This window comes from Salmo salar, chromosome ssa27, assembly GCF_905237065.1.
Source record: "Salmo salar chromosome ssa27, Ssal_v3.1, whole genome shotgun sequence".
Lineage (NCBI taxonomy): Eukaryota > Metazoa > Chordata > Actinopteri > Salmoniformes > Salmonidae > Salmo > Salmo salar.
Genome location: NC_059468.1, coordinates 9149286 through 9162110, shown reverse-complemented (window position 1 = coordinate 9162110; position 12825 = coordinate 9149286). Strand labels below are relative to the sequence as shown.

Here is a 12825-nt window from a genome sequence, read left to right as displayed (position 1 = left end):
TGAGTGATGCGATCTGATGCAAGACAATGGGGTAACAATAAAACACGTGCATATGTTTGTTTGTGTGTGTGTGTGTGTGTGTGTGTGTGTGTGTGTGTGTGTGTGACAGAACGAAATGTGAAATATACCCTACGTTTATTCCAGTACCTGCCACAAAGCATTACAGTAAGGTACGTGTAGATGTGTCTGCTTCTGTACATGTGAACTACTGTTTATACGTATTGCTTTCCTCACGTGAAACCTGCCACAAACCATTATGTGTACTATACGTGCTTCTGTACATATAAACTAAATGTGTCTAGTCCAGTATACCTGCCACGAAGCAGACCCTCCACATGCCGGAGTGCAGTGCCATCCTGACCTCCATGCTCTGGTTCTGCTGCAGAATGACGCCCTCCTCCATCAGCAGCCAGTAGTCTGTGGACACAGCCACGCCCACCAGGAGCAGGCCGCACGCCCCAAACACCGAGGAGAGGAGTGTGAGTGCCCGCGTGCTGAACATGCTCATCTGAGGAAGAGAGGAGAGAGGATAAGGAAGAGGAGAGAGGAGGTGAGAGGACAGGTGAGGTTCAGGGTCGAGTCTATTTCAGTTCAGCTAACTCGGCAGATGAATGGAACGCCTGGTTGAAATGGAGTTGGGCCTCTCTCCTGGTGGGTTTTCTCATCAGAATAACTCAACAGAGACGAATTTACAGTAGAGGAACCACTTGGTTAGTTTTATCACTTGGTTAGTTTTAGAGGAAGAGAAAGCTTCTCCACATAACGGAATGTTCCCTTTTATCACAATGCTTCACGTTTCAGTGAAGATAATTAACCAAAGAACAGTTTTCTGTCTTCAACTCATCTTAAAAGAGCAAAGACAGAGGAAAGTGGAGGCTTATCTGCCAGTGTCTTTGAATACATAACGGTGACTACTGGTACAGATCCTGCACATACTAACCAGGTTAAACCAGGCTGAATGTTGCAGTCAGTCTGGTTTAACTACCCCCTGGGCACACACTGGTTGAATCCACGTTGTTTCCACGTCATTTGGACGAAATTACGTTGAACCAACAATGGAATAGACGTCGAATTGACGTCTGCGTGCAGCGGGTAGGCTATAGGTAGCATAAGCAGGGAATACATAAGCGGTGATAAAAATGCAACACATGACTGCAGAGCCCGCTGTGCCAGTGAACGGAACGACCTCACCACCACAGAGCAGCGTGCTGCAAATTACAGGTGAGGCTCCTCCACTGATGACAGTGTGGCTTTACCCACTCAACCGTTTCACCGGTGAGAAGAAAGAAAAAAGGAAAAACCCGCACGAGGAAAAGAGGAGGAGAGCGACTGTGGTGCCGAAACCAATGACCTCATCACTGATTTGAGATGCAGCACTGCACATTCACGAATGTCACAATGGATTTTTCTCACTCATGATGACTCACCAGTTACAAATATTTGATATGGTAAAAAGCAGCCCTCATCCTATCTCCCTCGCGTGAATATAGTCTACCCAGACCTTCAGAAATCCGTTGAATAAACATTGTCAACTCAAGAAGACAGTGACCAAGGGTAAAGGGAGGACTGTGTACGTGTCAAGATTCCCTCACAAGATTCCCTCAAGGCAACCACCGATGATAGGATAGAGGAGGAGGTGGTAAGGAGGTGAAACAGTTAGCATCTGTTGTGCACGGTAGTTGTGTACTTGTGTCTGCAAGGTCAAACAGAATGTGAAGATGAGGCACGCCATCGAATTTGAATGGGAGCTGAGAAGAGGCTTCTTTATAAACAGTGTTGACTGTGAGTGCTAGACATGGCAGCCAGAGAGAGGAAAAACACCAGTGTCAAACAGATACTATGACCATTTGTAGTAAAATGTCCTTCACAGTACTGAGCAACCAAACCAAGCCAAACCAATCTACAGTGCATTCGGAAAGTATTCAGACGCCTTGACCTTTTCCAAATGTTGTTACATTATAGCCTTATTCTAACGGATAAAAAATACCCCATAATGACAGAAAAAAAACAGGTTTTTATACATTTTAAGGACATTAATGACAAATTCAAAACTGAAATATCACATTTACATAAGTATTCAGACCTTTTACTCAGTACTTTGTTGAAGCACCTTTGGCAGCGAATACAGCCTCGAGTCTTCCTGGGTATGACGCTACAAGCTTGACACGCCTGTATTTGGGGAGTTTCTTCCATTCTTCCCTGCAGATCCTCTCAAGCTCTGTCAGGTTGGATGGGGAGCGTCGCTGCACAGCTATTTTCAGGTCTCTCCAGAGATGTTCGATCAGGTTCAAGTCTGGGCTCTGGCTGGGCCACTCAAGGACATTCAGAGACTTGTTTTCCGAAGACACTCCTGCGTTGTCTTGGCTGTGTGCTTAGGATTGTTGTTACTGTTGGAAGGTGAACCTTCACCCCAATCTGAGGTCCTGAGTGCTCTGGAGCAGGTTTTCATCAGGGATCTCTCTGTACTTTGCTCTGTTCATCTTTCCCTTGATCCTGACTAGTCTCCCAGTCCCTGCCGCTAAAAGAAATCCCCACAGCATGATGCTGCCACCAGCATGCTTCACCTTAGGGATGGTGCCAGGTTTCCTCCAGATGTGACGCTTGGCATTCAGGCCAAAGAGTTCAATCTTGGTTTCATCATAGCAGAGAATCTTGTCTCTCATGGTCTGAGAGTCCTTTAGGTGGCTTTTGGCAAACTCCTAGCTAGCCTTCAGGGGCCTTTTCTGAGGAGTGGCTTCCGCCACACTACCATAAAGGCCTGATTGGTGGAGTGCCGCAAGGTTCTCCCATCTCCACCGAGGAACTCTAGAGCTCTGTCAGAGGTTCTTTGGTTCTTGGTCACCTTCTTGGTGACCAAGGCCCTTCTCCACGAATTGCTCAGTTTGGCCGGGCGGCCAGCTTTAGAAAGAGTCTTGGGGATTCTAAACTTCTTCCATTTAAGAACGATGGAGGCCACTGTGTTCTTGGGATCTTCAATGCTGCAGAAATGTTTTGGTACCCTTCCCCAGATCAGTGCCTTGACACAATCCTGTCTCGGAGCTCTACGGACAATTCCTCCGACCTCAAGGCTTGATTTTTTCTCTGACATGCATTGTCAACTGTGGGACTTATGTAGACAGGTGCGTGACTTTCCAAATCATGTCCAATCAATTGAATTTACCACAGGTGGACTCCAATCAAGTTGTAGAAACATCTCAAGGATGATCAATGGAAACAGGATGCACCTGAGCTCAATTTCGAGTCTCATAGCAAAGAGTCTGAAAACGTATGTAAATAAGGTTTTTCTGTTTTTTATTTTCAATACATTTGCAAAAAAATCTAAGAACTGGTTTTCACTTTGTCATTATGGGGTATTGTGTGTAGATTTATGAGGAAAAACATTCCTTTAAGATATTTTAGAATAAGGCTATAACGTAACAAAATGTAGAAAAAGACAAGGGGTCTGAATACTTATGGAATGCACTGTATACATAGTTGTTGGAACCGTTCTGAAAAGGGCAACATAAAAAAAAAAAATATCCAAGCCTGCACAGTTTGGTTGGGGTCGGCACGACGTGTGGAGAGGGTAATAGATACCATCTGGCCTTACGGATGGACAAAAGTAAGAGTAAGAGGCATGGATCGTGGACCGGGTCAATCCCTCATGGATCATTCATTATGGGCTCTCACATTTTGAAGCGAGGAAAGAGATGAGAAAGAACAATTCCCTTGATTCTTCATTCCCTTGAAACACTCTGGGCTTCAGTAACATGAAGAGACCTATGTTTCTCTAAGATGGGGCATTGGGGTGGATGAGATTCCCTTTGTAGTTAAAGCCTACAGAATAAACCACAATTCCCATGCTGCACCCTCAGCTAGGCTCCATTACAGCTTGGTAATTTGGACATTCACCTATATTGCAATGAATTGCCTGAATTGATGTGATAATGACAAATAGAATGATAAGTTTCTAACATGAATTTGCACCACAGTTTTTTTTTATTATCCTTTAAACTACTACTACTCGTCTGATCGTTGGTCAAATCAATTGTCCCATTAAAAATGACCAATATTAGCAAACTTATTTCATGTTAAAACTTCACATTTCTCTAGTATAGGCTACTTATCGTATTGATCAGCAAAAAGCCTGCGATAAGTGATCGGTATGGTCGGTGTTGATTCTTTTTAGTCTATCGTCCCAGCTCTAGGCTCCACCGCTTTGTGTTGGGACTGGGAGAGCTTAGGTCTCTGGGAGCAAATGTACGGAATGCCACTTGAATGTGGGGGGGGGGGGGTGAATAGTGAATGGTGGTTTATGTTATAGCATGAAGGGGGGAGGGAATCCATGAAGGGATAAATAAAAGAAGGGATCAGTAGAGGGAGAGTTTGGAGAGAGAGAGAGAGAGAGAGAAGCTTCAAGGGAAGAATGTTTGAGGTCAGTGAGAGTGTGGATCTGTCCACTGGTATGGTGCTGAAATAACAGAATAATAGAAAGCTTAAAACTAAGAGAGAGAGAGACAGAGAAAGCAAGAGAGAGAGAGAGAGAGAGAGAGAGAGAGAGAGAGAGAGAGAGAGAGGCTGGCTAAGGGGGAATATGTTTGAGGTCATGGTCAGAGTGTGGAGCTGTCCATGAGTGAGGTGCTGAAATACCAGAAAACTAGATAGAGTAAAACCAAGGACACTATTAGCCTATAGTCTATAGCACACAACTGTACTGGGTCAGCTCCTTTTTGCAGCTTAAAAAACAAACGTCACACTTAATTAACTAGATAGGTTTATTCATTAAGGTAGTAATATTGGGTCATTAGCATACAGGTGTTAATAAGTATGTAATAATATTAATATTTTGATGAATTGAGACTGGGAATAGGCACTTTACTTGAGGCATTGTGCCCTGCAGCATGCAGCGTATAGGGCTGTCATAAGAATAGCATTATCCATTGTCTTAACATGTCATGATGGATCATTAGTAGCGAATCCAATGTCAGCCTGCATGAAAACACTGGTGTTGAAAATGTCCCACGTGTCATGACAACGATATAACTTGACATGAACCGTCGTAACGCGTTATGACAGGTCTCGTAATTCTAATGAGTGTGTTATGACATACATGTAGGTGCAGTCCAAAGGGACTAGGCTTCTCTCAGTGAAATGTAGCAGATCCAGCGACGCTCAAGGACACACAGCAGTTTATAGAATCCAATAGGGAGACATACTTGGAATACTACGGAGAGTCTCAGTGCTTCGGTGTGCATTGTCTCCCCAGAACAGCACTGAATTAAACATCGTAGGGCAGTAGGATGGAAAGAAGAAGGGAAAGAAGGGACGGATGGATAAGGCAATTCGGAGCGATCATGGGTCAAGTGGACAACGACAACTGCCGAGTGGTACAGAAACTACAACTCCCAAGGCACCGGGACCAGCCCCACAGTTGATATTCCCAGCTAAGCGGCCAATGAAGGCTCAGGAAGGGTGTCGTTTTCTGTTGAGGCGGCAATATGTTCCAGTGTCAGCAGTCTCGACCAACTGGCATGAAGAATGCAGTATTTAAAGCAGGGACGGGAAAGTAGGTCTGACATCAGCTTCCTGAATGAGAAGAACCATGCACGGGAGAAAGTACACGAAAAGCCCAGCAATGTACCGAGTGCAGTACATTGTATGAATGCACAGAGTGTAGTACATTGGAATCCATGAATGGTACAGAGATAACGAACATCAAATGTGCTCAATGAGGGAAGAAGATAAAAACTGTAGGGAGAGAGTGATGGAGAGAGGGGCGGGGAGGAGACATGTCTGGGGGGGGGGGGACATGTCTGGGGGTGGGACATGTCTAGGGAAAGACCTTGGCCCCAAAAAATGTAGGAGCATCCAAGAACTCTGACTGAACCGACACATGGCTGTACAAAGCCAACCATTCTTACAATTACGGGCACCAACCACCATTCACAAATACATCCAGGGTCTATAAACAGCCATGTCTGTTTTCTTTAGCATTACACGCAGAGGCATTGAAAGCTATGAAAACTGACTGATAGAGGCAGGGATAACCCATCCGAGCATTTAAATTGGACACCCAGAGCCACACTTTTCCCCCCCTCTCTAGCACTCTTCCTCCTCTCCCTCTCTTTCCTCCTGTCACCCCCCCCCCCCATCAAAGACTCGACACACACACACAATTTTAAACATTCACATGGACCCAGATACAGAACAACTAGGCTACTGCAGCACACATCGTATACCATCACCTTCCCCTCAGGTTCCCCCAAGTAACAGGCATTAGTTTCAGTCTCCCATAAATTGTCGTGATTCCCATTCTCTCCACACTTCCACACAGAGCTTTACCACACACTACAGTGCGCTGTTGCGCTGCAATGAACAACGCTCACCAGTGGCAAAAGCGACGCGAAAATTATTCGAATCGTCAAGACATGTCATGGGAAGGAAATATTCATGAAGGTAACATTCTCAGAGCCTGCCACACGCACATCTTGCGGGGAGCGAGAGAGAGAGAGAGAGAGAGAGAGACCCAAGGCAGTATATTATAGAATGACAGACTGCTTTTTCATAATTTCAAACGCAAATGTCAGTCGCATGCATTTCTTGTGTGTATTCGGCTAGACTAAATAGATGCAGCAAATGTTACAGACAGACTGACTGTAGCCCACAACACACTGACAGACGGACATCATCATGGAACGTGTGAACTGCTATAACCCAAAATGAAAAACTATGATGATGTATGATGAGACATTTCTCAAGACGGTTTATGAAACTAATGATCATTTGTATCGCGTAATGGTGACATATAAGCAACAGGCACTACTCACGTCCAAATTAATGGTGCAGCCGTCGAAAGATCCGCGCGCTAGGGAGCCTTGACGGATTGTGCAATTTTCCTTTTGCACCCCCCCTCTCTCTCCCTCTCTCTCTCCCTCTCTCTCTTGTGTTTCCCCGTATCGCCCCCTTGCTCCTCTCTCTCTCTCTCTCTCTCTCTCCCTCTCTCTGACTCTCTCTCGTGTGTTTCCCCGTATCGCCCCCTTGCTCCTCTCTCTCTCTTTTGCCACCCTCCTTTCACTCACTCTCTATTTCAGCACTGCGGAGAAGAGGTTGAATGGGCTATACCGAGGAACGCGCAGAAGATGCTTTGACGCGCGGGGGAAAGCGCCACACAGATCGAGGGACAGAAAGACCGTGGAGAGTTGCGAGCGAAGACGTGCTACTTTTGCAAGGAGACAGTCAAAATCCTACGACACAGAAGCAGGCAGGGACACGCAGTTGGGTTGGCTATCGCACTCACGCAAGCACGAGCCCGCACGCAACAAGCAACACGTACACACACACACATTGCATTCAACGTGGTATGGAGAGGGTAATGAGGACAATGATTATTCTACCAGTCTCGCGCAACAACACAGTGCTACTTGGAAACATTGCATTGGTTCATCCAATTAATGTAACATTTGAATTGAAACAGAGAAAGAACAGGGAAGCATATAGAAACAGCTTCTGAGTTAGAGTCAAATTAGGATTTTCAATACAAAATGTTTTTTTACGGAGAGGAGTGATCATAGACAATATATGTATGGTCTTGAATCATATATCAATACTATTTTATGCTCACAAATTACTGAAAAAAATATATAGAAACGAAGCATGTAACAATTTAAATGATTTTACTGAGTTATAGTTTATATAAGGAAATCAGTCAATTGAAATAAATTAATTAGGCCCTAATCTATGGATTTCACATGGCTGGGCAGGGGTGCAGCCATGGGTGGGCCTGTGAGGGTAAAGGCCCAGCCACTTGGGAGCCAGGCCCAGCCAATCAGAATTCGTTTTTCCCCACAAATGGGCTTTATTACAGACAGAAATACTCCTCAGGACCGCCCCTCCCGCTTTTCAGATGACCCCGCAGGTGAAGAAGCCACACGTGGAGGTCCTGGGCAGGCGTGGTTACACGTGGTCTGTGGTTGTGAGGCCGATTGGAAGTACTGCAAAATTCTCTAAAACGACGTTGGAGGCGGCTTATGGTAGAGAAATAAACATTGCATTCTCAGGCAACAGCTCTGGTGGACATTCCTACAGTCAGCATGCCAATTGCACGCTCCCGCAAAACTTGAGTCATCTGTGGCATTGTGTGACAAAACTGCACATTTTAGAGTGGCCTTTTATTGTCCCCAGCACAAGGTGCACCTGTGTAATGAGCATGCCATTTAATCATCTTCTTGATATGCCACACCTGTCAGGTGGATGGATTATCTTGGCGAAGGAGAAATGCAAACATAACAGGGATGTAAAGAAATTTGTGCACAGAATTTGAGCGAAATCAGCTTTTTGTGCGTATGGAACGTTTCTGGGATCTTTTATTTCAGCTCATGAAACATGGAACCAACACTTTACATGTTGCCTTTATGATTTTCTTCAGTGCATATTTGATGCATACTTAAAATGGCAAGTGAGTGAGCTGCGCTAGCTTGCAGTGTGAGCTGAAGTTGTATAAGGGAAGGGGAGGAGGGATTGGCAGTCGTAGCTCAGTTCAGGCTGCTGCTCTACCGCATGACGTACACCGCTCTGCTTCTACGTCTACAGCCACCTGCACAGCCACCTGCATAGCCGCACACACACACTGGGTATACCTGGCTTCGTTGGTCATCCAGATGTATAAATCGCCATGGGTGTGTGTGTGTGTGTGTGTGTGTGTGTGTGTGTGTGTGTGTGTGTGTGTGTGTGTGTGTTCATGCTTGCATGCGCCCATTCATGCCCGAGTAGCCACAATAACCTTAACAGACTGATAGGAATGGCTGTGAGTCACAGAGGTGTGTGGAAGCGGTGTGGTCAGCATTGGATTCTATCCCTTTCCAAACCACACACAGCCACACACAGGAGCGACTGTACCGCCTGTCCTGCATAATAGACTGAAAGGTCACAAAGTAGAACAGAGATTGTTTTATTGATGGGGGAAATTAGACCTTTCAACCCTATGGATGCTATCACCATAGCTGTCAATCATGGTACGATCTGATGCTCTTTGACATTTAGTTAAGTTTCCATTGAGTTGCATGAGTAGTTAGCCGTTAGCTATTTCCAGGTTCTCTGTGGCTTATATTTAAGCAATAAGGCCAGGGGAGGTGTGGTATATGGCCAATGTACCACGGTTAAGGGCTGTTCTTATTGGCCATATACCACAAACCCCAGAGGTGCCTTATTGCTATTATAAACTGGTTACAAACGTAATTAGAACAGTAAAAATACATGTTTTGTCATACCTGTGGTATATGGTCTCATATACCACAGCTTTCAGCCAATCAGCATTCAGGGCTCGAACCACCCAGTTTATAATAATGGGTAACTCCCTGTTTGCTGTACTTGAGTTTAACTGTTTACTGCTATGGCACCAATGCATTAGAACAAGGGGATTGGGAACTGTAGAACTTGCTCGGTCCCAGAAGTGTTTGTGCTCTCATCCCAACTGCTAAGGTGACAATGACCAAAGGAGTTGGCAAGACAGCACAAACAGATCTTGGACCAGGCTAGTAGAATCATCAAGCACTGGGGTAAAAAAAACGGAAAAATCTGAGATGACAAAATAGGATTCAAAAACCAGAGAAAACTCTATTTGTTTCTGAAATAGATATGTTAAAAGGAAGCCTTCATTTGAATACACTCCCCTTAAGAGAGGGGCATGTGGGCTATATTGACCCAAACACCCCAAGCCAGCTCATGAAACACCGACAACACTAAGAGGACAGGCATATTCTTTTAATCGTTCATCATCCCTCCCTCTTTCTTCCCCTTTGTATTTATTTTTGGTCTCCCCCCCTCCTCCTTTCTCTATTTTTTTTTTCAGTCTATTTTTAGATGCATGCTAGGGAAATCCAACACATGAATAGTGATATAAATAGCATGCTGTACATTGACCGCCACACATGTAATAAAAGGTAACACGGTCATAACCATGTTATCATATGTCATAGCAACTGATATAACTTGTCATAACCTGTCATAATATGGTCATAACACTGTCATGACCCATATGTTTACACCTGTTGTGACATATGTTGTGTTATTTTATGGCTGGTTATGACACCTACATAAGACTGTCAAAACCCACATTCATTAAATGTGTTTTTTTCCCTGCCAAGAAGTTTCCATTAGTTTGAAAGTTTGTTTCTTAAGCCCTTTGCTGTTGTTGTAATGAATTCTTTACAGCATGTTTTTAAAAAACGATTTTAAATAACTTGTAGAAAATACACTTTATGACACTGTCATAAAACATTATGACCATCCTGTGTCACTTTACTTGGACTAAGAAAATGCACTTTATGACACTGTATAGAAGCATTATGACCCTCATAATCATTTAAGCCAGATAGGCCGATCACGTACATGCCCTTATGTCAGTCATCAGTCACAAAGAGGGTGTCTTCTTCTGCTCCTAAAATATGCTCCTGCATTCATCCCAGTCATTGGGGTATGTGCACGTCTGACATCAATGTTTGTGCAATTACAATGATCATTTAATATGGTCATTTTCAGAAAATTTTACAATAACATATAACATAAAAATACTGGTGACAAGTAGGCTATAGTGTAATGGAACGTTTTGCCTTGTGCGGTAGGTTTTGACACTCTTATGTAGGTGTCATAACCAGCCATAGGATAACTACCATGGTAGGTTTTGACACTCTTATGTAGGTGTCATAACCAGCCATAGGATAACTACCATGGTAGGTTTTGACACTCTTATGTAGGTGTCATAACCAGCCATAGGATAACTACCATGGCAGGTTTTGACACTCTTATGTAGGAGTCATAACCAGCCATAGGATAACTACCATGGTAGGTTTAGACACTCTTATGTAGGTGTCATAACCAGCCATAGAATAACTACCATGGTAGGTTTTGACACTCTTATGTAGGTGTCATAACCAGCCATAGGATAACTACCATGGTAGGTTTTGTGGGTTTTGACACCCTTATGTAGGTGTCATAACTATCCATAAATAACACAATATATGTCACAACAGGTCTAAAAATGTGTGTCATGACAGTGTTATGACCATATTATGACAAGTTATGTCAAGTTATGTCAGCATGACAGTATGGCATGATAAACAGAACAAAGCTATAACAGGAATGTTACAATATAATTCTGCCTACGTTGATGTATATGAAGACGTGTTTCCGTGTGTTTGTTTTGGGGGGAGTGCGTCCTGTTGGAAATTCCCACTCTCCTTATAAAGATTGTCTTGAATATTTCCATTATCTTGTTGCTGTGACAACCATGACTTCAAAGAAATTCTGTCAGAAGAAAAAGGTGGGGTGGGAGAGAGGGAGAGAGGGAGGGAGAGAGAGAAAAAAAATGTGTTCAGCAAAAAATAGCAGAGGGGGTTTGACAGTGAGCTGTGAGTTCGTGATGGGGAGGGAGGTGGAGAGGAGAGGGAAGCAGTTGAGGTGCGGTCTACAGAGAGAAAGGGGGAGGGGGATGAGCGTGTCCAAACAAAGTGGTGGGAAATGTGGATGGGATACAAACACTGACATGAACAAGCAGAGAGAGATATACATCACAGTAATGTCTACACCGCAGCTACCTGTATGTACACACAGAGAGGGAGAGAGAGAGGGAGAGGGAGGGGGTGGGAGGGGGGTGGGAGGGAGGGAGGGAGGGAGGGAGGGAGGGAGGGAGGGAGGGAGGGAGGGAGGGAGGGAGGGAGGGAGGGAGGGAGGGAGGGAGCGAGAGAGGTGAGGGAGAGAAGTAGAGCAATTTCATTCGGACTTTTAGATCGAAATTTAGAATGACAGGGAGGAAGGGAGGGAGGCTTGGGTTACTGAAAAAAGAGAGGTTTTGCTGTTTCAACCATTACTAAACGGAGTGGTCAGCATCTTATGACTGCAGACTGAGGAAGTGGGGAGGACAGAGGAGTTGCGATAGAGAAAGAGTGGGAGCGGAAGAGAGAAAATAGGGAGGAGGCCGGGTCAAATTGGAGGACTGAGAGATGGAGGAATGCAGTAAAGGAATGAAGCTTGGAATAAGAGATGGGAAGAGGTAAGGGAGGATGAGGGGTTGAATGAGAGGAAGACCAGAATGAAGAGGAGAATGAAAAGGTTACAGTGGCTGGTAAGGAAGAGTGAAGAAACGAAAGATTGGGAAAATGGAGGAGGGAATTAGGGAATCATGGGGGGGGGTTGAGAAATTTGTCAAGGATTCAAAAGACGCATTAAGACTTGGCGCCATTTCTGTTGAATTGCGCCTGAATCATTTCTTCAGGCTTTTAAAGTATAATATGAGGCAAATTCCACCAAATATCGCGGCATGAAAGCAACAACAGTGTTCATCCTCTTAATTTGGTCCCACTGTATAAGATACTGAACAAGTGTTAGTCCCATGTTTCACGAGCTGAAATAAAAGATCCCAGAAATGTTCCATAAGCACAAAAAGCTTATTTTTCTCAAATTTTGTGAAGTTTTGAGGGAGCATGCAATTGACATGCTGACTGCAGGAATGTTCACCAGAGCTGTTGCCAGAGAATTGAATGTTAATTTCTCTACCATAAGCCACCTTCAACGTCGTTTTAGAGAGTTTGGCATTGTGTCCAACCGGCCTCATGACCTCAGACCACGAGTATGGCGTTGTGTGGGCGAGAGGTTTGCTGATGTCAACGTTGTAAACAGAGTGCCCCATGGTGGCGGTGGGGTTATGGTATGGGTATTCATAAGTTCCGGACAATGAACACAATTGCCTTTTATCGATGGCAATTTCAATGCACAGAGATACCGTGACGAGATCCTGAGGCCCATTGTCGTGCCATTCATCTGCCGCCATCACCTCATGTTTCAGCATGATAA

General features: G+C 44.5%; 1 protein-coding gene across 1 annotated transcript in view; it reads right to left on the bottom strand.

Moving 5' to 3' along the window:
* Positions 1-7349, bottom strand: part of LOC106588444 (voltage-dependent calcium channel gamma-7 subunit) — a 44722-nt gene extending 37373 nt beyond the window's left edge. The window contains exons 1-2 of the mRNA XM_014177453.2: positions 6807-7349; positions 313-508 (exon numbers count right to left, since the gene is read on the bottom strand). Of these exons, the coding sequence (XP_014032928.2) occupies positions 313-508 (196 nt within the window). The 5' untranslated portion in view covers positions 6807-7349. The remainder of the gene's footprint in view (positions 1-312; positions 509-6806) is intronic.
* Positions 7350-12825: the final 5476 nt, after the last annotated feature.